Genomic DNA, 22192 nt, shown 5'->3' on the forward strand with positions numbered 1-22192 from the left:
AGATATGTTGTAGTACATAAGTACTACAACATATCAAAAAATAAAGTTGGTGACAGTGCCCATTTAATGTTTTGATGTGTTTTAGTTCGAGCAGCTTGTGTTCCTCTGGATGGAAAGACAGAAGTCCGGAGGCAATTACAGCCGATACCGGGCACAGACGGAGAAACATGTGGTGCTGTGTGTCAGTTCCCTAAAGATAGATCTTCTCATGGATTTCCTCAATGAATTCTACGCACATCCCCGACTCCAGGTGAGGAATTACAGGTCTTATGTCAAGGGTGACGGTCTACGTATAGACTGGACTCACGGCTGGGTGGTTCAACCTATGGCCTACGAAAAAATCCTCTTAAACTAAAATTCTATATAAAAATGGAATTTCTAGACCTTAGGATGGACCAGCAATATTTGATAAGTGGGACCCCCAGCGACCAGCCCTTAAAGGGGTATTCCAGGGAAAAACTTTTTTTTATATATCAACTGGCTCCAGAAAGTTAAACAGATTTGTAAATTACTTCTATTAAAAAATCTTAATCCTTTCAGTACTTATGAGCTTCTGAAGTTAAGGTTGTTCTTTTCTGTCTAAGTGTTCTCTGATGACACGTGTCTCGGGAAATGCCCAGTTTAGAAGCAAATCCCCATAGCAAACCTCTTCTAAACTGGGCGGTTCCCGAGACACGTGTCATCAGAGAGCACTTAGACAGAAATGGAGGGGGTGTGGCGTGACGGAGGTTTCCGAAACTAGAGATTCAGCACCCGCATAGAATGCGGGTGCTACAGGGAGATCGCGGGGGGTCTCAGCAGTGGGCCCCCACGATCAGACACCTTATCCCCTATCCTTTGGATAGGGGATAAAATGTTTTTGCCCAGAATACCCCTTTAATGTCACAAAACGGTTGAGCTGTTCTACCACATATAGCCTGTGGCACTGTTTTTAGGTGCAAAAAGCCATGTTTTTCGTAAGCTTTACGTACAGGCCATCAATACTAAAGTACATTAAAGACGACTTGGGTCTGTGGTTATATGGTTGGAACCTGTAGCACTCAAAATTTTGGTAATTAAAACATCCATTAATGTGAATAATTTATGCATTTTCCATAATACAATGTGTTCTGTTTACAGGATCATTATGTGGTTCTCCTGTGTCCCACCGAAATGGATCTGCCAGTAAGAAGAGTCTTACAAATCCCCCTGTGGTCGCAACGCGTCATCTACCTGCAGGGCTCGGCTCTGAAGGATCAGGATCTCATGAGAGCCAAGTAGGTTGTTATTGTAGATTTCAGTGAGGAACATCCGGCCCCCGTGTTAGGACTCTTAATCTTTCCGCTATTTTACCTAATTACTAATACTGGAGCTTAATATCAGATCTCACCAGGAGATGTTTGGATTCCTCATGTCAATGTCAGTCTGTGATGGTGAAGGCGAGGGGGGGGGGGGTGCACATGTCTGGGATGAGTCATTCCTTAATCATTCATCACTTAAGCCCCTTAAGGGACGCGGCTCTAATGGGCCCTAAGGATGAAACGATTTTGTCATTTTTTCATGTCTGCTTTGCAAAATCCATAATTTTTTTTTTTATTACGTCGTCGATGTAGCTGTTTGAGGTTTTTGTTTATTGCGGGATGATTAGTATTTTATTAAAGGGGTTATCCAGGAAAAAACTTTTTTTTAATATATCAACTGGCACCAGAAAGTTAAACAGATTTGTAAATTATTTCTATTAAAAAATTTGAATCCTTTCAGTACTTATGAGCTTCTGAAGTTAAGGTTGTTCTTTTCTGTCTAAATCCTCTCTGATGACACTGGTCTCGGGAACTGCCCAGTTTAGAAGCAAATCCCAATAGCAAACCTCTTCTAGACTGAGCGGGTCCTGATACACGTGTCATCAGAGAGCACTTAAAGGAAAACTGTCACATATTTTCTCCCGCACTATCCACATGTACTGGTGGATAGTGCGGGAGACGCTGATTAAAACGAGCCCTACCTTGGTCTGATCCGCGCCGCCATTCGCCCGCACTTGTAGTTTTAATCTCTGTGTTTATCCTGCTGTAACTGGCAAAGGCGGGGCTTCTGCGGGCTAACTGACACTGATGTCAGCGCCGCTCATGAATATTCATGAGCGGTGCTGACGTCAGTGTCAGTTAGCCCGCAGAAGCCCCGCCTTTGCCAGTATATAATGCAGTATCACCAATCCAATAAGTATAGGGCTATGTTGTAGGGCCAATAACCACTGTCAGCATACTGACAGGTACTAGCAACCACAAACTACAGCCCACAATATAGGTAGGTACAATACTGCACAATATCCATGTGATAGAAAAGGGGAACCCTTACCACTGAGACCGCCACCCCAACGCCGTTTCTTATACAGCTTCTTCAGGGAATTGTATGGTATATTGTACAAACACTTTATTTCTATGCTCACAAAACAGAAAGTAAAATAAATAAACAACATCAACTGAACGTGGAAGCGCTTCCCCTCGTCTTTCGCATGGCCGCTGCCATCTTGGACTGCACTGCGCATGTCCCGGCGTATAGACGACGTGGTGCGTCCACCACGTCATCACGCTCGGAGGATGCGCATTGGGAATCCAGCCTGCGGACTTGCGAGATCTCGCGTGACCACTAATGGGATCGCGCGCATGCGCCCATCCCACCAGGCCCACGAATTGGCCATATTGTGTGAGGCAACATAGATACAAGGTAAGGCATTAACATTATCACTATAAAAGTACAGTATAATAATAATAAGAGACTAATAAGGGACTCAACAGAGAGCACTTAGATAGAAAAGAACAACCTTAAAGGGGTACTCCGGTGAAAACCTTTTTTTCTTTTAAATCAACTGGTGCCAGAAAGTTAAACATATTTGTAAACTACTTCTATTAAAAAATCTTAATCCTTCCAGTACTTATTAGCTGCTGAAGCTACAGAGGAAATTCCTTTCTTTTTGGAACATTGATGACATTACGAGCACAGTGCTCTCTGCTGACATCTCTGTCCATTTTAGCAACTGTGCATAGCAGATGTAAGCTAAGGGCAGCATGGTGGCTTAGTGGTTAGCACTGCTGCCTTGCAGTGCTGGGGCCTTGGGTTCAAATCCCACTAAGGACAACAATAAATAAAGACTTGTAATTATTATAATAACGTCAGCAGAGAGCACTGTGCTCGTGATGTCTTCAGAGAGCATTCCAAAAAGAAAAGAATTTCCTCTGTAGTATTAAGCAGCTAATAAGTACAGGAAGGATTAAGATTTTTTAATAGAAGTAATTTACAAATATGTTTAACTTTCTGCCACCAGTTGATTTAAATGGGCACTGTCATGAAGTAAAAAAATTGATATGTTGTAGTACTTAACCCCTTAAGGACCGGAGGTTTTTCCGTTTTTGCATTTTCGTTTTTTGCTCCTTGCCTTTAAAAAATCATAACTCTTTCAAATTTACACCTAAAAATCCATATGATGGCTTATTTTTTGCGCCACCAATTCTACTTTGTAATGACGTCAGTCATTTTGCCCAAAAATCTATGGTGAAGCGGGAAAAAAAATCATTGTGCGACAAAATTGAAAAAAAAACGCTGTTTTGTAACTTTTGGGGGCTTCCGTTTCTACGTAGTACATTTTTCGGTAAAAATGACACCTCATATGTATTCTGTAGGTCCATACGATTAAAATGATACCCTACTTATATAGGTTTGATTTTGTCGGACTTCTGGAAAAAATCATAACTACATGCAGGAAAATTAATACGTTTAAAATTGTCATCTTCTGACCCCTATAACTTTTTTATTTTTCCGTGTATGGGGCGGTATGAGGGCTCATTTTTTGCGCCGTGATCTGAAGTTTTTAACGGTACCATTTTTGCATTGATAGGACTTATTGATCACTTTTTATTCATTTTTAAATGATATAAAAAGTGACCAAAAATGCACTATTTTGGACTTTGGAATTTTTTTGCGCGCACGCCATTGACCGAGCGGTTTAATTAATGATATATTTTTATAATTCGGACATTTCCGCACGCGGTGATACCACATATGTTTATTTTTATTTTTATTTACACTGTGTTTTTTTTTTATTGGAAAAGGGGGGTGATTCAAACTTTTAATAGGGGAGGAGTTAAATGATCTTTATTCACTTTTTTTTTTCACTTTTTTTTTGCAGTGTTATAGGTCCCATAGGGACCTATAACACTGCACACACTGATCTTCTATGTTGATCACTGGTTTCTCATAAGAAACCAGTGATCAACGATTCTGCCGGATGACTGCTCATGCCTGGATCTCAGGCACTGAGCAGTCATTCGGCGATCGGACAGCGAGGAGGCAGGAAGGGGCCCTCCCGCTGTCCTGTCAGCTGTTCGGGATGCCGCGATTAGCCGCGGCTATCCCGAACAGCCCGACTGAGCTAGCCGGGAACTTTCACTTTCACTTTTAGCCGCGCGGCTCAGCTTTGAGCGCGCGGCTAAAGGGTTAATAGCGTGCGGCGCCGCGATCGGCGCTGCGCGCTATTAGAGGCGGGTCCCGGCTTCACTATGACGCCGGGCCCGCCATGATATGACGCGGGGTTACTGTGTAACCCCGCGTTATATCAGAAGAGCAGGACCAAGGACGTACCGGTACGTCCTTGGTCCTTAAGGGGTTAAGTACTACAACATATCTCTAATATACTTTAATTAAAAAAAGTGATTTTAAACAAGTTTAAAATCACTTTTAAATTCGGCCACTAGGGGTCGCCCTCCTAGTGGCCGAATGCATTCAGCAGTGACGTCACTACTGGATTTCGACTCATTTCAGCCTGGCAATGAGTCGAAATCCAGGCACTGCTGTGCTCGCTCCCGCCTGTCAATCAAACAGGCGAGAGCAAGCACACTGATAACTGGGGCTACGCGCATTGGCCAGCTCCACTGGCCTCGCGCGCGGCCCCGCCCCGCCCCCGTTACCCTGTCCGGAGGCAGCGCTCGCACTCATTGCTACGCTGATCCTCCGGATGGGCAAGTCTGATCTGAGGTCTTATATAACTTTAAAAACTATAATAATTATGGCAGCAACATGTTATGGTTAGGATCCGGCAACTAATACTCCCAGCATGCCAACTACAACTCCCAGCATGCCCTGACAGCTGATGACTGTATGGTAATGCTGGGAGTTGTAGTTTTGCATTAGATGGAGGCACCCACCCTAATAATTACATGAGTGTTTCTCAAACAGTGTGCCTCCAGCTGCTGAAAAACTACAACAGCAAGCATGCCCTGACAGCTGTATGGGCACACTGGGAGTTGTAGTTTTTCAACAGCTGTAGGCACATTTAGTTTAGAAATACTGATGAATAATCATCAGGGTGCCTCCAGCTGTTGCAAAACTACTACTACAAGCATGCCCTGACAGCTAACAGCTGTCTGTGCATGCTGGTAGTTGTAGTTTAGAAACAGCTGTAGGCACACTGATGATTATTCATCAGTATTTCTATAATAAATGTGCCTACAGCTAATTCTAAACTATTTAGTGGCGTAATTAAGATCATTGGTGGGGTTTCTAAGGTTTTCTATTGTATTGCCAGTTATTTAGAATAGCTACCATTATTGTAATCGGTCCCGGGTCTCGGCAGTATTATCGTGCACGGCAGGCCGGCGATGCTCCTCTACTCCTCCTCCCTGGATAGCACATGCACAGGTAAACAGGGAGGAGGAGACCCCGGAGCTGCCTGCCGTGCTATTGGCAGATCATCTATGCGCGCTCCCGACAGAAGCGCTGCATAGACGATCTGAGGGCGGAAGCAAGCGCCCAGCAAGGCATCAGTGACGTTGCGCTTGCTGGGACGCGCTGCTTCCTGCCCTGCTTTATAGAGCAGATTTAGAAGCACTAAATCTGCTCTATTAAAGCGATTTAATTTTTTTTAAAGCCAGGTAGGGGGTTAGGGCTAGATTACTAATAGGTAGGGACAGATTATATTATATATTACTTGGTGGGAGCTACACTTTAAAAGAAAAAAGGTTTTCACCGGAGCACCCCTTTAACTTCAGAAGCTCATAAGTACTGAAAGGATTAATATTTTTTAATTTACAAATCTGTGTAACTTTCTGGAGCCAGTTGATATATATATATAAAAAAGTTTTTTCCTGGAATACCCCTTTAACTTTTTCTGTCGAGAATGGAAGAAAACCAGCAGTGCTGCTTTTTAATGTTATACATTTTTCCCTTATTCTACTGGACAGTAGAATTATGGCAAGACCAAATTTGTATATTTTTTACTAATGTTATTTTTAACCTATATTGTTTTTATGTTAAAGGGGTACTCTGGTGCTAAGACATCTTATCCCCTATCCAAAGGGTAGGTGATAAGATGCCTGATTGCGGGGGTCCTGCCGCTGGGGACCCCCTTGATCTTGAACACAGCACCCCGTTATAATCAGTCCCCGGAGCATGTTCGCTCCGGGTCTGATTAATGGCGTTCACGGGGGCCGGGGCATTGTGATGTCATGGTCCACCCCCCGTGTGACATCACGCTCTGCCCCCTCAATGCAAACCTATGGGAGGGGGCGTGACAGCTGTCACGCCCCCTCCCATAGGCTTGCATTGAGGGGGCTGGGCATGACATCACACGGGGCGGGGCGGTGACGTCACAATGCTCCGGCCCCCGTGATCGCATGCTCCGGCCCCTGTAGAACGGGGTGCTGCGTTCAAGATCACAGGGGTCCCCAGCGGCAGGACCCCCGCAATCAGGCATCTTATCCCCTATCCGTAGGGGATAAGGGGTAAAGGGAATGTGTCCACTAGATTTTTTATTCCTATTTGAACCAGATACTGAAACATGTTCTTTTTTTCTAATCTGTTTCTATCTTCTGATGTAATTTTTTTTATTTAAGTTTTTTTTTCTGTGCATTTTTATGGGGCTGCCATCTTGCCTGAGCTGTTTTTAAAGAAGTAGTCCAGTTTAAGAAAGTTTATCTCCTAACCAAAGTGTCTGATCCGTCCACTGGGACCTCCTGCTATATCTTGCCCGGCACTCAGGCTCTCCCCATGTATGGAGCTGTGTAGACCCCCGCAAAAAAATGGTGGTCCACACATTTCCTCCTATAGGAAAGCTGACCCCTACTCCATGCACGAGGAGAGCTGGAGCACTGAGCAGGGGATTGCTAGGGGGTCCAGTGGTCCAACCACTGGACCCCCTAGCGATCTCCTGCTCAGCGCTCCAGACACATATCCCCTATCATTTGGATAGGGGATACGTTTTCCTAAACTGGACTTTCTCTTTAAAGGGGTACTCCGCCCCTAGACATCTTATCCCCTATCCAAAGGATAGGGGATAAGATGTCTGATCACGGGGGACCCACCAGTGGGGACCCCCGCATCTTGGCTGCTGCACCTGCAGTCGATTAGAACATCGGGTGCAACACCGGTGTGTTGTGATGTCACGGTCCCGCCCCCTCGTGATGTCACACCTGCCCCCTCTATGCAAGTTTATGGGAGGGGGGCGTGGCACCCGCCACGCCCCCTCCCATAGACTTGCATTGAGGGGGCAGGGCGTGATGTCACGATCCTCCGGCCCCTGCATCACCAGTCGTCAGGCACAGAGCACAGTTCGCTCCATGAACCAGATGACAGGGGGTGCTGTAGGAGAGATCATGGGGGTTAACAGAGGCCGGACCCCCATGATCAGACATCTTAACCCCGTATCCTTTGGATTGGGGATAAGATGTCTAGGGGCGGAGTACCCCATTAACAGCATTTAGTGATATGCTTTATGGCAGGAACCTTGGACATAGATGACAATGGACAGGACCTATCCTATGAATTGCTGATGTCATTCTATGGGGAGGAGGAGGCTGTTCTTTGAGCAAAAGCTATTGTGTGTATCTATCTTACTGGTGTCACCTATTACTGTTAATCTGTGCTTTAAAGAAAGGCATTACTGGAAAATGATCTGAGGAGGATCGGAGCTATCTTCACATCCCAGCCATTGCAGCGGGTTGTGAACTGTATTTTACAGCTAACAACCTGCTGCCATGACCAGGATTGGAGCTAACTAGGTGTATGTTACAGCTGACACCAGTTCATAGTGTGGGCGCAGCTGCTGTGCACCATCGCAGTCATACATTCTGCATTACGTCATCGATCAGCCGCCAATGACATATATGTACAGTGCAAAGCAGTAAGAAGCTGACTGATCCAGAGCTCCAAATGCTCTGCCTAGATATAGGCCCTTGTTAACTATTACATTTCCATTTAAATTTTGTAGGAAAAAGTCAGGGGAGACGCATATGACTATATTTGTTAATGGCAAATGCCATACATGTGCCAAATTTTGTCTATTTTTCCAATCACTCCTCTACTTTTATTTATTTTTGTCTCCATAAGTAGGCATGGGTTTAAAGTGGACATTTTGTTAACAAAAACTTTTTATATAATGTAGATAATACCATTATATGTATATTTGTAATATACATTGGTTAAAAAATGTGAATATTTATGTCCCTGCAGCTATTGCCTGTGTGTCTCTGTGAGGAGTCCAAATACAGGAAGTGATGGTGGACTAGCAGGGCTCTGTACACTGAGGACAAACAGGGCTCTGTACACTGAGGACAAACAGGGCTCTGTACACTGAGGACAAGCAGGGCTCTGTACACTGAGGACAAGCAGGGCTCTGTACACTGAGGACAAGCAGGGCTCTGTACACTGGGGACAAGCAGGGATCTGAACACTGAGGACAAGCAGGGCTCTGTGCACTGAGGACAAGCAGGGCTCTGTACACTGAGGACAGGCAGGGCTCTGTACACTGAGGACAGGCAGGGCTCTGTACACTGAGGACAGGCAGGGCTCTGTACACTGAGGACAGGCAGGGCTCTGTACACTGAGGACAGGCAGGGCTCTGTACACTTAGGACAGGCAGGGCTCTGTACACTTAGGACAAGCAGGGCTCTGTACACTGAGGACAAGCAGGGCTCTGTACACTGAGGACAAGCAGGGCTCTGTACACTGAGGACAAACAGGGCTCTGTACACTGAGGACAAACAGGGCTCTGAACACTGAGGACAAACAGGGCTCTGAACACTGAGGACAAGCAGGGCTCTGTACACACAGAACAAGCAGGGCTCTGTACACTGAGGACAAGCAGGGCTCTGTGCACTGAGGACAAGCAGGGCTCTGTGCACTGAGGACAAGCAGGGCTCTGTGCACTGAGGACATGCAGGGCTCTGTACACTGAGGACAAGCAGGGCTCTGTACACTGAGGACAGGCAGGGCTCTGTACACTGAGGACAGGCAGGGCTCTGTACACTGAGGACAGGCAGGGCTCTGTACACTGAGGACAGGCAGGGCTCTGTACACTGAGGACAGGCAGGGCTCTGTACACTGAGGACAGGCAGGGCTCTGTACACTGAGGACAAGCAGGGCTCTGTACACTGAGGACAAACAGGGCTCTGAACACTGAGGACAAGCAGGGCTCTGAACACTGAGGACAAGCAGGGCTCTGAACACTGAGGACAAGCAGGGCTCTGTACACAGAGGACAAGCAGGGCTCTGTACACACAGGACAAGCAGGGCTCTGTGCACTGAGGACAAGCAGGGCTCTGTGCACTGAGGACACGCAGGGCTCTGTACACTGAGGACAAGCAGGGCTCTGTACACTGAGGACAAGCAGGGCTCTGTACACTGAGGACAAGCAGGGCTCTGTACACTGAGGACAAGCAGGGCTCTGTACACTGAGGACAAGCAGGGCTCTGTACACTGAGGACAAGCAGGGCTCTGTACACTGAGGACAAGCAGGGCTCTGTACACTGAGGACAGGCAGGGCTCTGTACACTGAGGACAGGCAGGGCTCTGTACACTAAGAACAAGCAGGGCTCTGTACACTGAGAACAAGCAGGGCTCTGTGCACTGAGGACAAGCAGGGCTCTGTGCACTGAGGACAAGCAGGGCTCTGTGCACTGAGGACAAGCAGGGCTCTGTGCACTGAGGACAAGCAGGGCTCTGTGCACTGAGGACAAGCAGGGCTCTGTGCACTGAGGACAAGCAGGGCTCTGTGCACTGAGGACAAGCAGGGCTCTGTGCACTGAGGACAAGCAGGGCTCTGTGCACTGAGGACAAGCAGGGTTCTGTACACTGAGGACAAGCAGGGCTCTGAACACTGAGGACAAGCAGGGATCTGTATACTGATGACAAGCAGGGCTCTGTACACTGAGGACAAGCAGGGCTCTGTGCACTGAGGACAAGCAGGGCTCTGTGCACTGGGGACAAGCAGGGCTCTGAACACTGAGGACAAGCAGGGCTCTGAGCACTGAGGACAGGCAGGGCTCTGTGCACTGAGGACAAGCAGGGCTCTGTACACTGAGGACAGGCAGGGCTCTGTACACTGAGAACAGGCAGGGCTCTGTACACTGAGGACAGGCAGGGCTCTGTACACTGAAGACAGGCAGGGCTCTGTACACTGAGGACAAGCAGGGCTCTGTACACTGAGGACAAACAGGGCTCTGTACACTGAGGACAAACAGGGCTCTGAACACTGAGGACAAACAGGGCTCTGAACACTGAGGACAAACAGGGCTCTGAACACTGAGGACAAACAGGGCTCTGAACACTGAGGACAAGCAGGGCTCTGTACACACAGAACAAGCAGGGCTCTGTACACTGAGGACAAGCAGGGCTCTGTGCACTGAGGACAAGCAGGGCTCTGTGCACTGAGGACAAGCAGGGCTCTGTGCACTGAGGACAAGCAGGGCTCTGTACACTGAGGACAAGCAGGGCTCTGTACACTGAGGACAGGCAGGGCTCTGTACACTGAGGACAGGCAGGGCTCTGTACACTGAGGACAGGCAGGGCTCTGTACACTGAGGACAGGCAGGGCTCTGTACACTGAGGACAAGCAGGGCTCTGTACACTGAGGACAGGCAGGGCTCTGTACACTGAGGACAAGCAGGGCTCTGTACACTGAGGACAAGCAGGGCTCTGTACACTGAGGACAAGCAGGGCTCTGTACACTGAGGACAAGCAGGGCTCTGAACACTGAGGACACGCAGGGCTCTGAACACTGAGGACAAGCAGCGCTCTGTACACTGAGGACAAGCAGGGCTCTGTACACACAGGACAAGCAGGGCTCTGTGCACTGAGGACAAGCAGGGCTCTGTGCACTGAGGACACGCAGGGCTCTGTACACTGAGGACACGCAGGGCTCTGTACACTGAGGACAAGCAGGGCTCTGTACACTGAGGACAAGCAGGGCTCTGTACAGTGAGGACAGGCAGGGCTCTGTACACTAAGAACAAACAGGGCTCTGTACACTGAGGACAAGCAGGGCTCTGTGCACTGAAGACAAGCAGGGCTCTGTGCACTGAGGACAAGCAGGGCTCTGTGCACTGAGGACAAGCAGGGCTCTGTGCACTGAGGACAAGCAGGGCTCTGTGCACTGAGGACAAGCAGGGATCTGTGCACTGAGGACAAGCAGGGCTCTGTGCACTGAGGACAAGCAGGGCTCTGTGCACTGAGGACAAGCAGGGCTCTGTGCACTGAGGACAAGCAGGGCTCTGTGCACTGAGGACAAGCAGGGCTCTGTGCACTGAGGACAAGCAGGGCTCTGTACACTGAGGACAAGCAGGGCTCTGAACACTGAGGACAAGCAGGGATCTGTATACTGATGACAAGCAGGGCTCTGTACACTGAGAACAAACAGGGCTCTGTGCACTGAGGACAAGCAGGGCTCTGTGCACTGAGGACAAGCAGGGCTCTGTGCACTGAGGACAAGCAGGGCTCTGTGCACTGAGGACAAGCAGGGCTCTGTGCACTGAGGACAAGCAGGGCTCTGTGCACTGAGGACAAGCAGGGCTCTGTGCACTGAGGACAAGCAGGGCTCTGTGCACTGAGGACAAGCAGGGCTCTGTGCACTGAGGACAAGCAGGGTTCTGTACACTGAGGACAAGCAGGGCTCTGAACACTGAGGACAAGCAGGGATCTGTATACTGATGACAAGCAGGGCTCTGTACACTGAGGACAAGCAGGGCTCTGTGCACTGAGGACAAGCAGGGCTCTGTGCACTGGGGACAAGCAGGGCTCTGAACACTGAGGACAAGCAGGGCTCTGAGCACTGAGGACAGGCAGGGCTCTGTGCACTGAGGACAAGCAGGGCTCTGTACACTGAGGACAGGCAGGGCTCTGTACACTGAGGACAGGCAGGGCTCTGTACACTGAGGACAGGCAGGGCTCTGTACACTGAGGACAAGCAGGGCTCTGTACACTGAGGACAAACAGGGCTCTGTACACTGAGGACAAACAGGGCTCTGAACACTGAGGACAAACAGGGCTCTGAACACTGAGGACAAGCAGGGCTCTGTACACACAGAACAAGCAGGGCTCTGTACACTGAGGACAAGCAGGGCTCTGTGCACTGAGGACAAGCAGGGCTCTGTGCACTGAGGACAAGCAGGGATCTGTACACTGAGGACAAGCAGGGCTCTGTACACTGAGGACAGGCAGGGCTCTGTACACTGAGGACAGGCAGGGCTCTGTACACTGAGGACAGGCAGGGCTCTGTACACTGAGGACAGGCAGGGCTCTGTACACTGAGGACAAGCAGGGCTCTGTACACTGAGGACAGGCAGGGCTCTGTACACTGAGGACAAGCAGGGCTCTGTACACTGAGGACAAGCAGGGCTCTGTACACTGAGGACAAGCAGGGCTCTGTACACTGAGGACAAGCAGGGCTCTGAACACTGAGGACAAGCAGGGCTCTGAACACTGAGGACAAGCAGGGCTCTGTACACTGAGGACAAGCAGGGCTCTGTACACACAGGACAAGCAGGGCTCTGTGCACTGAGGACAAGCAGGGCTCTGTGCACTGAGGACACGCAGGGCTCTGTACACTGAGGACACGCAGGGCTCTGTACACTGAGGACAAGCAGGGCTCTGTACACTGAGGACAAGCAGGGCTCTGTACACTGAGGACAAGCAGGGCTCTGTACACTGAGGACAGGCAGGGCTCTGTACACTAAGAACAAACAGGGCTCTGTACACTGAGGACAAGCAGGGCTCTGTGCACTGAAGACAAGCAGGGCTCTGTGCACTGAGGACAAGCAGGGCTCTGTGCACTGAGGACAAGCAGGGCTCTGTGCACTGAGGACAAGCAGGGCTCTGTGCACTGAGGACAAGCAGGGCTCTGTGCACTGAGGACAAGCAGGGCTCTGTGCACTGAGGACAAGCAGGGCTCTGTGCACTGAGGACAAGCAGGGCTCTGTGCACTGAGGACAAGCAGGGCTCTGTGCACTGAGGACAAGCAGGGCTCTGTGCACTGAGGACAAGCAGGGCTCTGTGCACTGAGGACAAGCAGGGCTCTGTGCACTGAGGACAAGCAGGGCTCTGTGCACTGAGGACAAGCAGGGCTCTGTGCACTGAGGACAAGCAGGGCTCTGAACACTGAGGACAAGCAGGGATCTGTATACTGATGACAAGCAGGGCTCTGTACACTGAGGACAAGCAGGGCTCTGTGCACTGAGGACAAGCAGGGCTCTGTACACTAAGGAAAATATAATTTTTTGAAATCAATGCATATTACAAATATACATATAATAGTATTATCTACATTATATAAAAATCTTCATAATCTGAGTAATTTATAAAATTGTTCACCTTTCATTTGGTGAAATTTTAAGCTGTGATTTTTCACTTCTAAAAGGCACCCCGTAGGTTTTCTAACCAGTTTCCAGGTCATGTGACCTATAACTAACTTACTAACATTCTCTTATTTTCCCTTCTGCTCTTTCCTTGTTTCCCTCCTTTTCTCTCCACCTGCCTCTATAGAATCGATGACGCAGAAGCCTGCTTCATTCTTAGCAATCGCTTTGAAACCGACCGCATCGCAGCTGTACGTGTAAGGGGGTTTGGGGGGAAGGGGGTGATAACTGCTATGTTCTTAATATAAGGGTTGGTGTCTATTACTCATCCCAGTGACATGGAAGAAGCAGAAAGCCAGGGAAGTTGTACTATCCCCATTATAGAATAAATGAAGTAAGGGCTCCATCTGTTAACTGGGAGCCTGGATTACATTCTGGGTGCAGTTTATATTCTTTTACATAGGAGCAGTATTATAGTAGTTATATTCTTGTATATAGGAGCAGTATTATAGTAGTTATATTCTTGTATATAGGAGCAGTATTATAGTAGTTATATTCTTGTATATAGGAGCAGTTTTATAGTAGTTATATTCTTGTATATAGGAGGCAGTATTATAGTAGTTATATTCTTGTATATAGGAGCAGTATTATAGTAGTTATATTCTTGTATATAGGAGCAGTGTTATAGTAGTTATATTCTTGTATATAGGGGGCAGTATTATAGTAGTTATATTCTTGTATATAGGAGGGCAGTATTATAGTAGTTATATTCTTGTATATAGGAGCAGTATTATAGTAGTTATATTCTTGTACATAGGAGGGCAGTATTATAGTAGTTATATTCTTGTATATAGGAGCAGTATTATAGTAGTTATATTCTTGTATATAGGAGCAGTATTATAGTAGTTATATTCTTGTATATAGGAGCAGTATTATAGTAGTTATATTCTTGTATATAGGAGCAGTATTATAGTAGTTATATTCTTGTATATAGGAGCAGTATTATAGTAGTTATATTCTTATATATAGGAGCAGTGTTATAGTAGTTATATTCTTGTATATAAGAGCAGTATTATAGTAGTTATATACTTGTATATAGGAGGCAGTATTATAGTAGTTATATTCTTGTATATAAGAGCAGTATTATAGTAGTTATATTCTTGTATATAGGAGCAGTATTATAGTAGTTATATTCTTGTATATAGGAGCAGTATTATAGTAGTTATATTCTTGTATATAGGAGGCAGTGTTATAGTAGTTATATTCTTGTACATAGGAGGCAGTATTATAGTAGTTGTATTCTTGTATATAGGGGACAGTATTATAGTAGTTCTATTCTTGTACATAGGAGCAGTATTATAGTAGTTATATTCTTGTATATAGGAGCAGTATTATAGTAGTTATATTCTTGTATATAGGAGGCAGTATTATAGTAGTTATATTCTTGTATATAGAAGCAGTATTATAGTTGTTATATTATTGTACATAGGGGCAGCATTATAGTAGTTATATTCATGTATGTAGAAGGCAGTATTATAGTAGCTATATTCTTGTACATAGGGTGCAGTATTATAGTAGTTATATTCTTGTACATAAGAGGCAGTATTATAGTGGTTATATTCTTGTACATAGGAGCAGTATTATAGTAGTTATATTCTTGTATAGGAGCAGTATTATAGTAGTTATATTCTTGTATATAGGAGCAGTATTATAGTAGTTCTATTCTTGTATATAGGAGACAGTATTATAGAAGTTCTATTCTTGTGCATAGGGGCAGCATTATAGTAATTATATTCTTGTACATAGGAGCAGTATTATAGTAGTTATATTCTTGTATATAGGGGGCAGTATTATAGTAGTTATATTCTTGTACATAGGAGGCAGTATTATAGTAGTTATATTCTTGTATATAGGAGAAGTATTATAGTAGTTATATTCTTGTACATAGGAGGCAGTTTTATAGTAGTTATATTCTTGTACATAGGAGGCAGTATTATAGTAGTTATATTCTTGTATATAGGAGCAGTATTATAGTAGTTATATTCTTGTATATAGGAGCAGTATTATAGTAGTTATATTCTTGTATATGGGAGGCAGTATTATAGTAGTTATATTCTTGTACATAGGAGACAGTATTATAGTAGTTATATTCTTGTGTATAGGAGCAGTATTATAGTAGTTATATTCTTGTACATAGGAGCAGTTTTATAGTAGGTATATTCTTGTACATAGGAGGGATTATCATAGTAGTTATATTATTGTAGACAGTATTATAGTAGTGATATTATTCTCCTTAGGGGGCAGTATTGTTACGCCTAGCGCTCCGGGTCCCCGCTCCTCCCCGGAGCGCTTACGGCGTCTCTCTCTCCGCAGCGCCCCGGTCGTTCCCGCTGACCGGGAGCGCTGCACTGTCATGGCCGTCGGGGATGCGATTCGCACAGCGGGACGCGCCCGCTCGCGAATCGCATCCCAGGTCACTTACCCGTCCCGGTCCCCTGCTGTCATGTGCTGGCGCGCGCGGCTCCGCTCTCTAGGGCGCGCGCGCGCCAGCTCCCTGAGACTTAAAGGGCCAGTGCACCAATGATTGGTGCCTGGCCCAATTAGCTTAATTGGCTTCCACCTGCTCCCAGACTATATCTGTTCTCTGTCCCTGCACTCCCCTGCCGGATCTTGTTGCCTTGGAGCCTAGTGAAAGCGTTACTGTGTTTGTCCATACTGTGTACTTGACCTCCTGCTATTGCCTTATTGACTACGATTCTTGCTGCCTGCCCCGACCTTCTGCTACGTCCGACCTTGCTTTGTCTACTCCCTTGTACCGCGCCTATCTTCAGCAGTCAGAGAGGTTGAGCCGTTGCTAGTGGATACGACCTGGTCACTACCGCCGCAGCAAGACCATCCCGCTTTGCGGCGGGCTCTGGTGAACACCAGTAGTGACTTAGAACCGGTCCACTAGCACGGTCCACGCCAATCCCTCTCTGGCACAGAGGATCCACCTCCTGCCAGCCGGCATCGTGACAGTAGATCCGGCCATGGATCCCGCTGAAGTTCCTCTGCCAGTTGTCGCCGACCTCACTACACTGGTCGCCCAGCAAGCCCGACAGATCGCCCAACAAGATCACCAGCTGTCGTACTTGACCACCATGACACAGCAACTCCAGTCGCAGCTACAGCAGCTTCAGTCACAGCTACAGCAATTTCAGTCTCAGCTACAGCAGCAACAACCATCTCCTCCGCCAGCTCCTGCACCTCTTCCGCAGCGAGTGGCCACTCCTAGCCTCCGCTTGTCCCTGCCGGACAAATTTGATGGGGACTCTAAGTTTTGCCGTGGCTTTCTTTCACAATGTTCCCTGCACTTGGAGATGATGTCGGACCAGTTTCCTACTGAAAGGTCTAAGGTGGCTTTCGTAGTCAGCCTTCTGTCTGGGAAAGCTCTGTCTTGGGCCACACCGCTCTGGGACCGCAATGACCCCGTCACTGCCTCTGTACACTCCTTCTTCTCGGAAATTCGAAGTGTCTTTGAGGAACCTGCCCGAGCCTCTTCTGCTGAGACTGCCTTGCTGAACCTGGTCCAGGGTAATTCTTCCGTTGGCGAGTACGCCATACAATTCCGTACTCTTGCTTCTGAACTATCCTGGAATAATGAGGCCCTCTGCGCGACCTTTAAAAAAGGCCTATCCAGCAACATTAAAGATGTTCTGGCCGCACGAGAAATTCCTGCTAACCTGCATGAACTCATTCATCTAGCCACTCGCATTGACATGCGTTTTTCTGAGAGGCATCAAGAGCTCCGCCAGGAAAAAGACTTAGATCTCTGGGCACCTCTCCCACAGTCTCCGTTGCAATCTACGCTTAGGCCTCCCACCGAGGAGGCCATGCAAGTGGATCGGTCTCGCCTGACCCAGGAAGAGAGGAATCGCCGTAGGGAAGAAAATCTTTGTCTGTACTGTGCCAGTACCGAACATTTCTTGGTGGACTGCCCTATCCGTCCTCCACGTCTGGGAAACGCACACTCGCACCCAGCTCTCGTGGGTGTGGCGTCTCTTGATGCTAAGTCGGCTTCTCCACGTCTCACGGTGCCCGTACGGATTTCTCCTTCAGCCAACTCCTCCCTCTCAGCCGTGGCCTGCTTGGACTCCGGTGCCTCTGGGAATTTTATTCTGGATTCCTTGGTGAATAAATTCCGCATCCCGGTGACCCGTCTCGTCAAGCCACTCTACATTTCCGCGGTCAACGGAGTCAGGTTGGATTGCACCGTGCGTTACCGCACGGAGCCCCTCCTAATGTGCATCGGACCTCATCACGAAACAATTGAGTTTTTGGTCCTCTCCAATTGCACTTCCGAAATTCTCCTTGGACTACCCTGGCTTCAACACCATTCCCCAACCCTGGATTGGTCCACAGGGGAGATCAAGAGCTGGGGTTCCTCTTGTTTCAAGGACTGCCTTAAACCGGTTCCCAGTACTCCCTGCCGTGACCCTGTGGTTCCCCCTGTAACCGGTCTCCCTAAGGTCTTTATGGACTCTGCCTGCCATAAGAAGTGCCTCTCCCCCCCTCCCAGTCCAGTCAGGCAAGCCTCGGTGCCTCCCCATGGCCCCCGTCCTGGTGTCACACTGCCCCGTGCCAGGCCTCGCCCTCTGCCCTCCCTCCCCATTCCCACTCCTGCTGTACTGCCTGCCGTTGAGGAAACCCTCCATTCTTTCCCGGTGTCCTCATCCCAGGGGAGGCAGTTACCGGACAAAGAGAAGGGGAGACCTAAGGGGGGGGGGTACTGTTACGCCTAGCGCTCCGGGTCCCCGCTCCTCTCCGGAGCGCTTACGGCGTCTCTCTCTCCGCAGCGCCCCGGTTGGTCCCGCTGACCGGGAGCGCTGCACTGTCATGGCCGTCGGGGATGCGATTCGCACAGCGGGACGCGCCCGCTCGCGAATTGCATCCCAGGTCACTTACCCGTCCCGGTCCCCTGCTGTCATGTGCTGGCGCGCGCGGCTCCGCTCTCTAGGGCGCGCGCGCGCCAGCTCCCTGAGACTTAAAGGGCCAGTGCACCAATGATTGGTGCCTGGCCCAATTAGCTTAATTGGCTTCCACCTGCTCCCAGACTATATCTGTTCTCTGTCCCTGCACTCCCCTGCCGGATCTTGTTGCCTTAGAGCCTAGTGAAAGCGTTACTGTGTTTGTCCATACTGTGTACTTGACCTCCTGCTATTGCCTTATTGACTACGATCCTTGCTGCCTGCCCCGACCTTCTGCTACGTCCGACCTTGCTTTGTCTACTCCCTTGTACCGCGCCTATCTTCAGCAGTCAGAGAGGTTGAGCCGTTGCTAGTGGATACGACCTGGTCACTACCGCCGCAGCAAGACCATCCCGCTTTGCGGCGGGCTCTGGTGAATACCAGTAGTGACTTAGAACCGGTCCACTAGCACGGTCCACGCCAATCCCTCTCTGGCACAGAGGATCCACCTCCTGCCAGCCGGCATCGTGACAAGTATTAGGCTAAGTTTCCACTGCAGTTTTTGAGCCAAAGCCAGAAGTGTATTCAAAAGGAATGGGAAATATAATGGAAGGACTTACACTTCTCCTCCATTATGGATCCACTTCTGACTTTGGCTCAAAAACTGCAGTGGCAGTATTCCAAAAACTGCCAGAAAGAAAAAACAAGTGGAAACTTAGCCTTATAGTAGTTTTGGCAGATGTGATATAGATATCTTATTTTATCTAGAAAATTGCTGCATTGCCGGGGATGCACTCAGTGCAGTTACATTCAGAGTGAATTACACAGCAGGGGGCGATAACAAGAACAGGAGAAAAAACATTCTGGGTCATTTTAAAGAATATAAAGCCTGTGCCCCATCTTAATGCATGATGGGAAGCACATATTCTTTTACCTTAATAATATAAGATTACTAATAATAAATGCTGCTATATAACTTCATGAGCTAAGGGAGGGTATTATCCGTGATTCTAATGGGATGTAATTTTTTTTTAGGATCACCAGACCATTCTCCGAGCCTGGGCTGTAAAAGACTTTGCTCCTAATTGTCCTCTTTATGTCCAAATCCTGAAGCCGGAAAACAAGTTTCATATCAAATTTGCAGGTAATGAATCAGGGACGACGTTTATTACAAGTGCGGGTGCATTTATTAGGAGATTTTATGGGCAACAATGAGAGATATTGTTAGAAGATAATACACACATTATCTGTCATTTTGAACACTAGGCTCCAGCTCCGCTAATCCAGGAGAAAATATGGGGTTATTTAAAACACAAAAAATAAAAAAATAAAATCTGTAGAACCTCATACTTTATTAGTGTAAGAGTGTCTCTTCCTCTGGAGGACCTGGCCGTTCTGGGCATTACATAGACATCCATCTGATTTCAGTGGGAACATTGTAATTCTTCATTTCTCCTGCGGTGGTGCTGCAGGGAAATCTATTCTCAGATGACAGCTGGTTTCTAGGTGACCCGGTAATGGAACATTAGATTATTGTGGTTACAGGAATTCATGTGTGGTGAAGCATTATGTGGAAAGCCTTGTGGGGGTGTAGGGTAGTAGGGGTGTTGCGGTTCTATATGATAAAGGGCGCTGTTAACCCTTGTCACTCGTGACGCCAGGGTGGGGGTTAAACTCTGTAGTCATGCTGGGCCTATCGCCACCCTTCCCAAGAGCGATAGGTGAGTATAGAATAAATAGATTGTCCACAGCAGTGCTGAACTTAAAACTTGCGGAATCTTTACTGAAGATTTTCTGTATCTGCAATAAAGGTAACAGTCCAGATAACAGAGTCTTTACAAACAGCACAGTAGTGATTGACAGATGCTTAGGACCGGAAAGTTCCCTTTAGATTAGGAGGATTTTATTTGCATAGATCCGCTGGATTTAGGGGTTAGGTCCAGAGGTTTTGCTGAGATAGTGTGGAATTGTAAGAACTATCCGTCTCTAGCGCAGGCCTAAGTCGCAAGGCTTTGGGCCTAGTAATTTGTCTTGTAAGCTGCGGAGGTCCTACCTCGTTCACAGTCAGCAACCCAAGAGAGCGACAAGATGGCGCAGCTCCCTTACATGGGCAGGTGTCAGGATCCGGACTGGTATGCGGGGAGGACACGGGTGGTGGATCCTCTGTGTCAGTGAGGTGATGGCGTGGGCCATACCAGGGGAACGGAATCTAAGGGGTTACTGGTTTTCACCAGAGCCCGCCGCAAAGCGGGATGGACTTGCTGCGGCAGGTAACCCCCAGGTTGTTCCACCCAATAGCGACTCAACCCCACTGACAGCTGAGACAGGCGCGGTACACAAGGGCAAGGCAAGAGCAAGGTCGGACGTAGCAGAAGGTCAGGGCAGACAGCAAAGGGTCGTAGTCAGGGGCAACGGCAAGGGTCTGGATACACAGGCAATGGAACACACAGAAACGCTTTCTCAGGGCACAAGGCAACAAGATCCGGCAGGGACAGGAAGGGGAAGTGGGTTTTTATGGTGTGGGGAGTGCTTGGAACTAATTGGGCCAGGCAGCAATCAATGGTGCACTGGCCCTTTAAATCTGAGAGACCCGGCGCGCGCACGCCCTAGAGAGCGGGGCCGCGCGCGCTGGGACTGAGCAGAAGGACGGGGCCGGTGAGTGACACGGGATGCGACCCGCTGGCGGGCACATCCCGCCACGGGGATCGCATCCCCGCCGAGGGACACAGAGCAGCGCTCCCGGTCAGACTCGCTGACCGGGGCACTGCAAGCAGGAGAGTAACGCCGCGAGCGCTCCAGAGGGGAAGCGGAGCCCGGAGCGCTCGGCGTTACAGCAGGGGCTGGCTGTTTTGGATTGGTCCAATGAGCTGTCACTCACCGTTACAATGGATTGTGGGTGATCACATGTCCAAAACCACCAAAGGTCCTTTAGCAAAAACCATAGAGTTCTGTAACCCGGTCACATGACCCGCAGGTCCTGCGACGCTAAAACAGTGAGTAATACCATATACATTTATTTAGATAGATAATATTTACAAATATTAAGTGACTAATGGGTGACTAGGGGTTAAATGAGGAAAGCGAACCCCGACAGTCCTAGGGACTCTAACTTTGGGGACTAATTACCTAGGCACAGTATGAAATACGGTGGCGGGACACCACACATGCTTCCAGTGCATTCCTCTCAGCCCTTATATTGTTGTATTTAAAAATCATTATTAAGGGTAACAAGTATCTCAGCTCTTATAATGTGACCGTAATATATCTGCTATCTTACTCTCTTTTCTTTGGTTCTTGACCTAAACCTTATTGTCTCCTCAGATCATGTGGTCTGCGAAGAAGAATTCAAGTATGCCATGTTGGCGCTAAACTGTGTTTGCCCAGCAACCTCCACCCTCATCACGTTACTGATACACACCTCTAGGGGGCAGTAAGTGACGCAAATATTAATGGTGCATTCAAATTACAAGCAGAATGCATCTTTTACTACTGTAATTGGGGCATTTATGATTCCTCCCTTTCCTTCCTGCCTATCTTATATTAAAGGGGTTATCCAGCCAAAAATGACAGGATAGAGGATAAGGTCCAGTGGTCGGACCCTCTGTGATCTCCAGAACGAGGCCCTGACTCTCTCAGCTGTCCGTGCCATCTACA

At 48.1% G+C, this 22192-nt stretch overlaps 1 protein-coding gene across 6 annotated transcripts in view; it reads left to right on the forward strand.

Annotated features, from left to right (window-relative positions):
- The window catches only part of LOC130367768 (potassium channel subfamily T member 2-like), a 333948-nt gene that overhangs the window by 195069 nt on the left and 116687 nt on the right, over nucleotides 1-22192 (forward strand). For all 6 annotated transcript variants that reach the window (XM_056570514.1, XM_056570517.1, XM_056570518.1 and 3 more), the window contains exons 11-15: nucleotides 86-250; nucleotides 1120-1256; nucleotides 13780-13843; nucleotides 19574-19682; nucleotides 21860-21968. In XM_056570514.1, coding sequence (XP_056426489.1) covers nucleotides 86-250; nucleotides 1120-1256; nucleotides 13780-13843; nucleotides 19574-19682; nucleotides 21860-21968 — 584 coding nt within the window. The remainder of the gene's footprint in view (nucleotides 1-85; nucleotides 251-1119; nucleotides 1257-13779; nucleotides 13844-19573; nucleotides 19683-21859; nucleotides 21969-22192) is intronic.

This window comes from Hyla sarda, chromosome 4 (assembly GCF_029499605.1).
Source record: "Hyla sarda isolate aHylSar1 chromosome 4, aHylSar1.hap1, whole genome shotgun sequence".
In the NCBI taxonomy this organism is placed as follows: Eukaryota; Metazoa; Chordata; class Amphibia; order Anura; family Hylidae; genus Hyla; species Hyla sarda.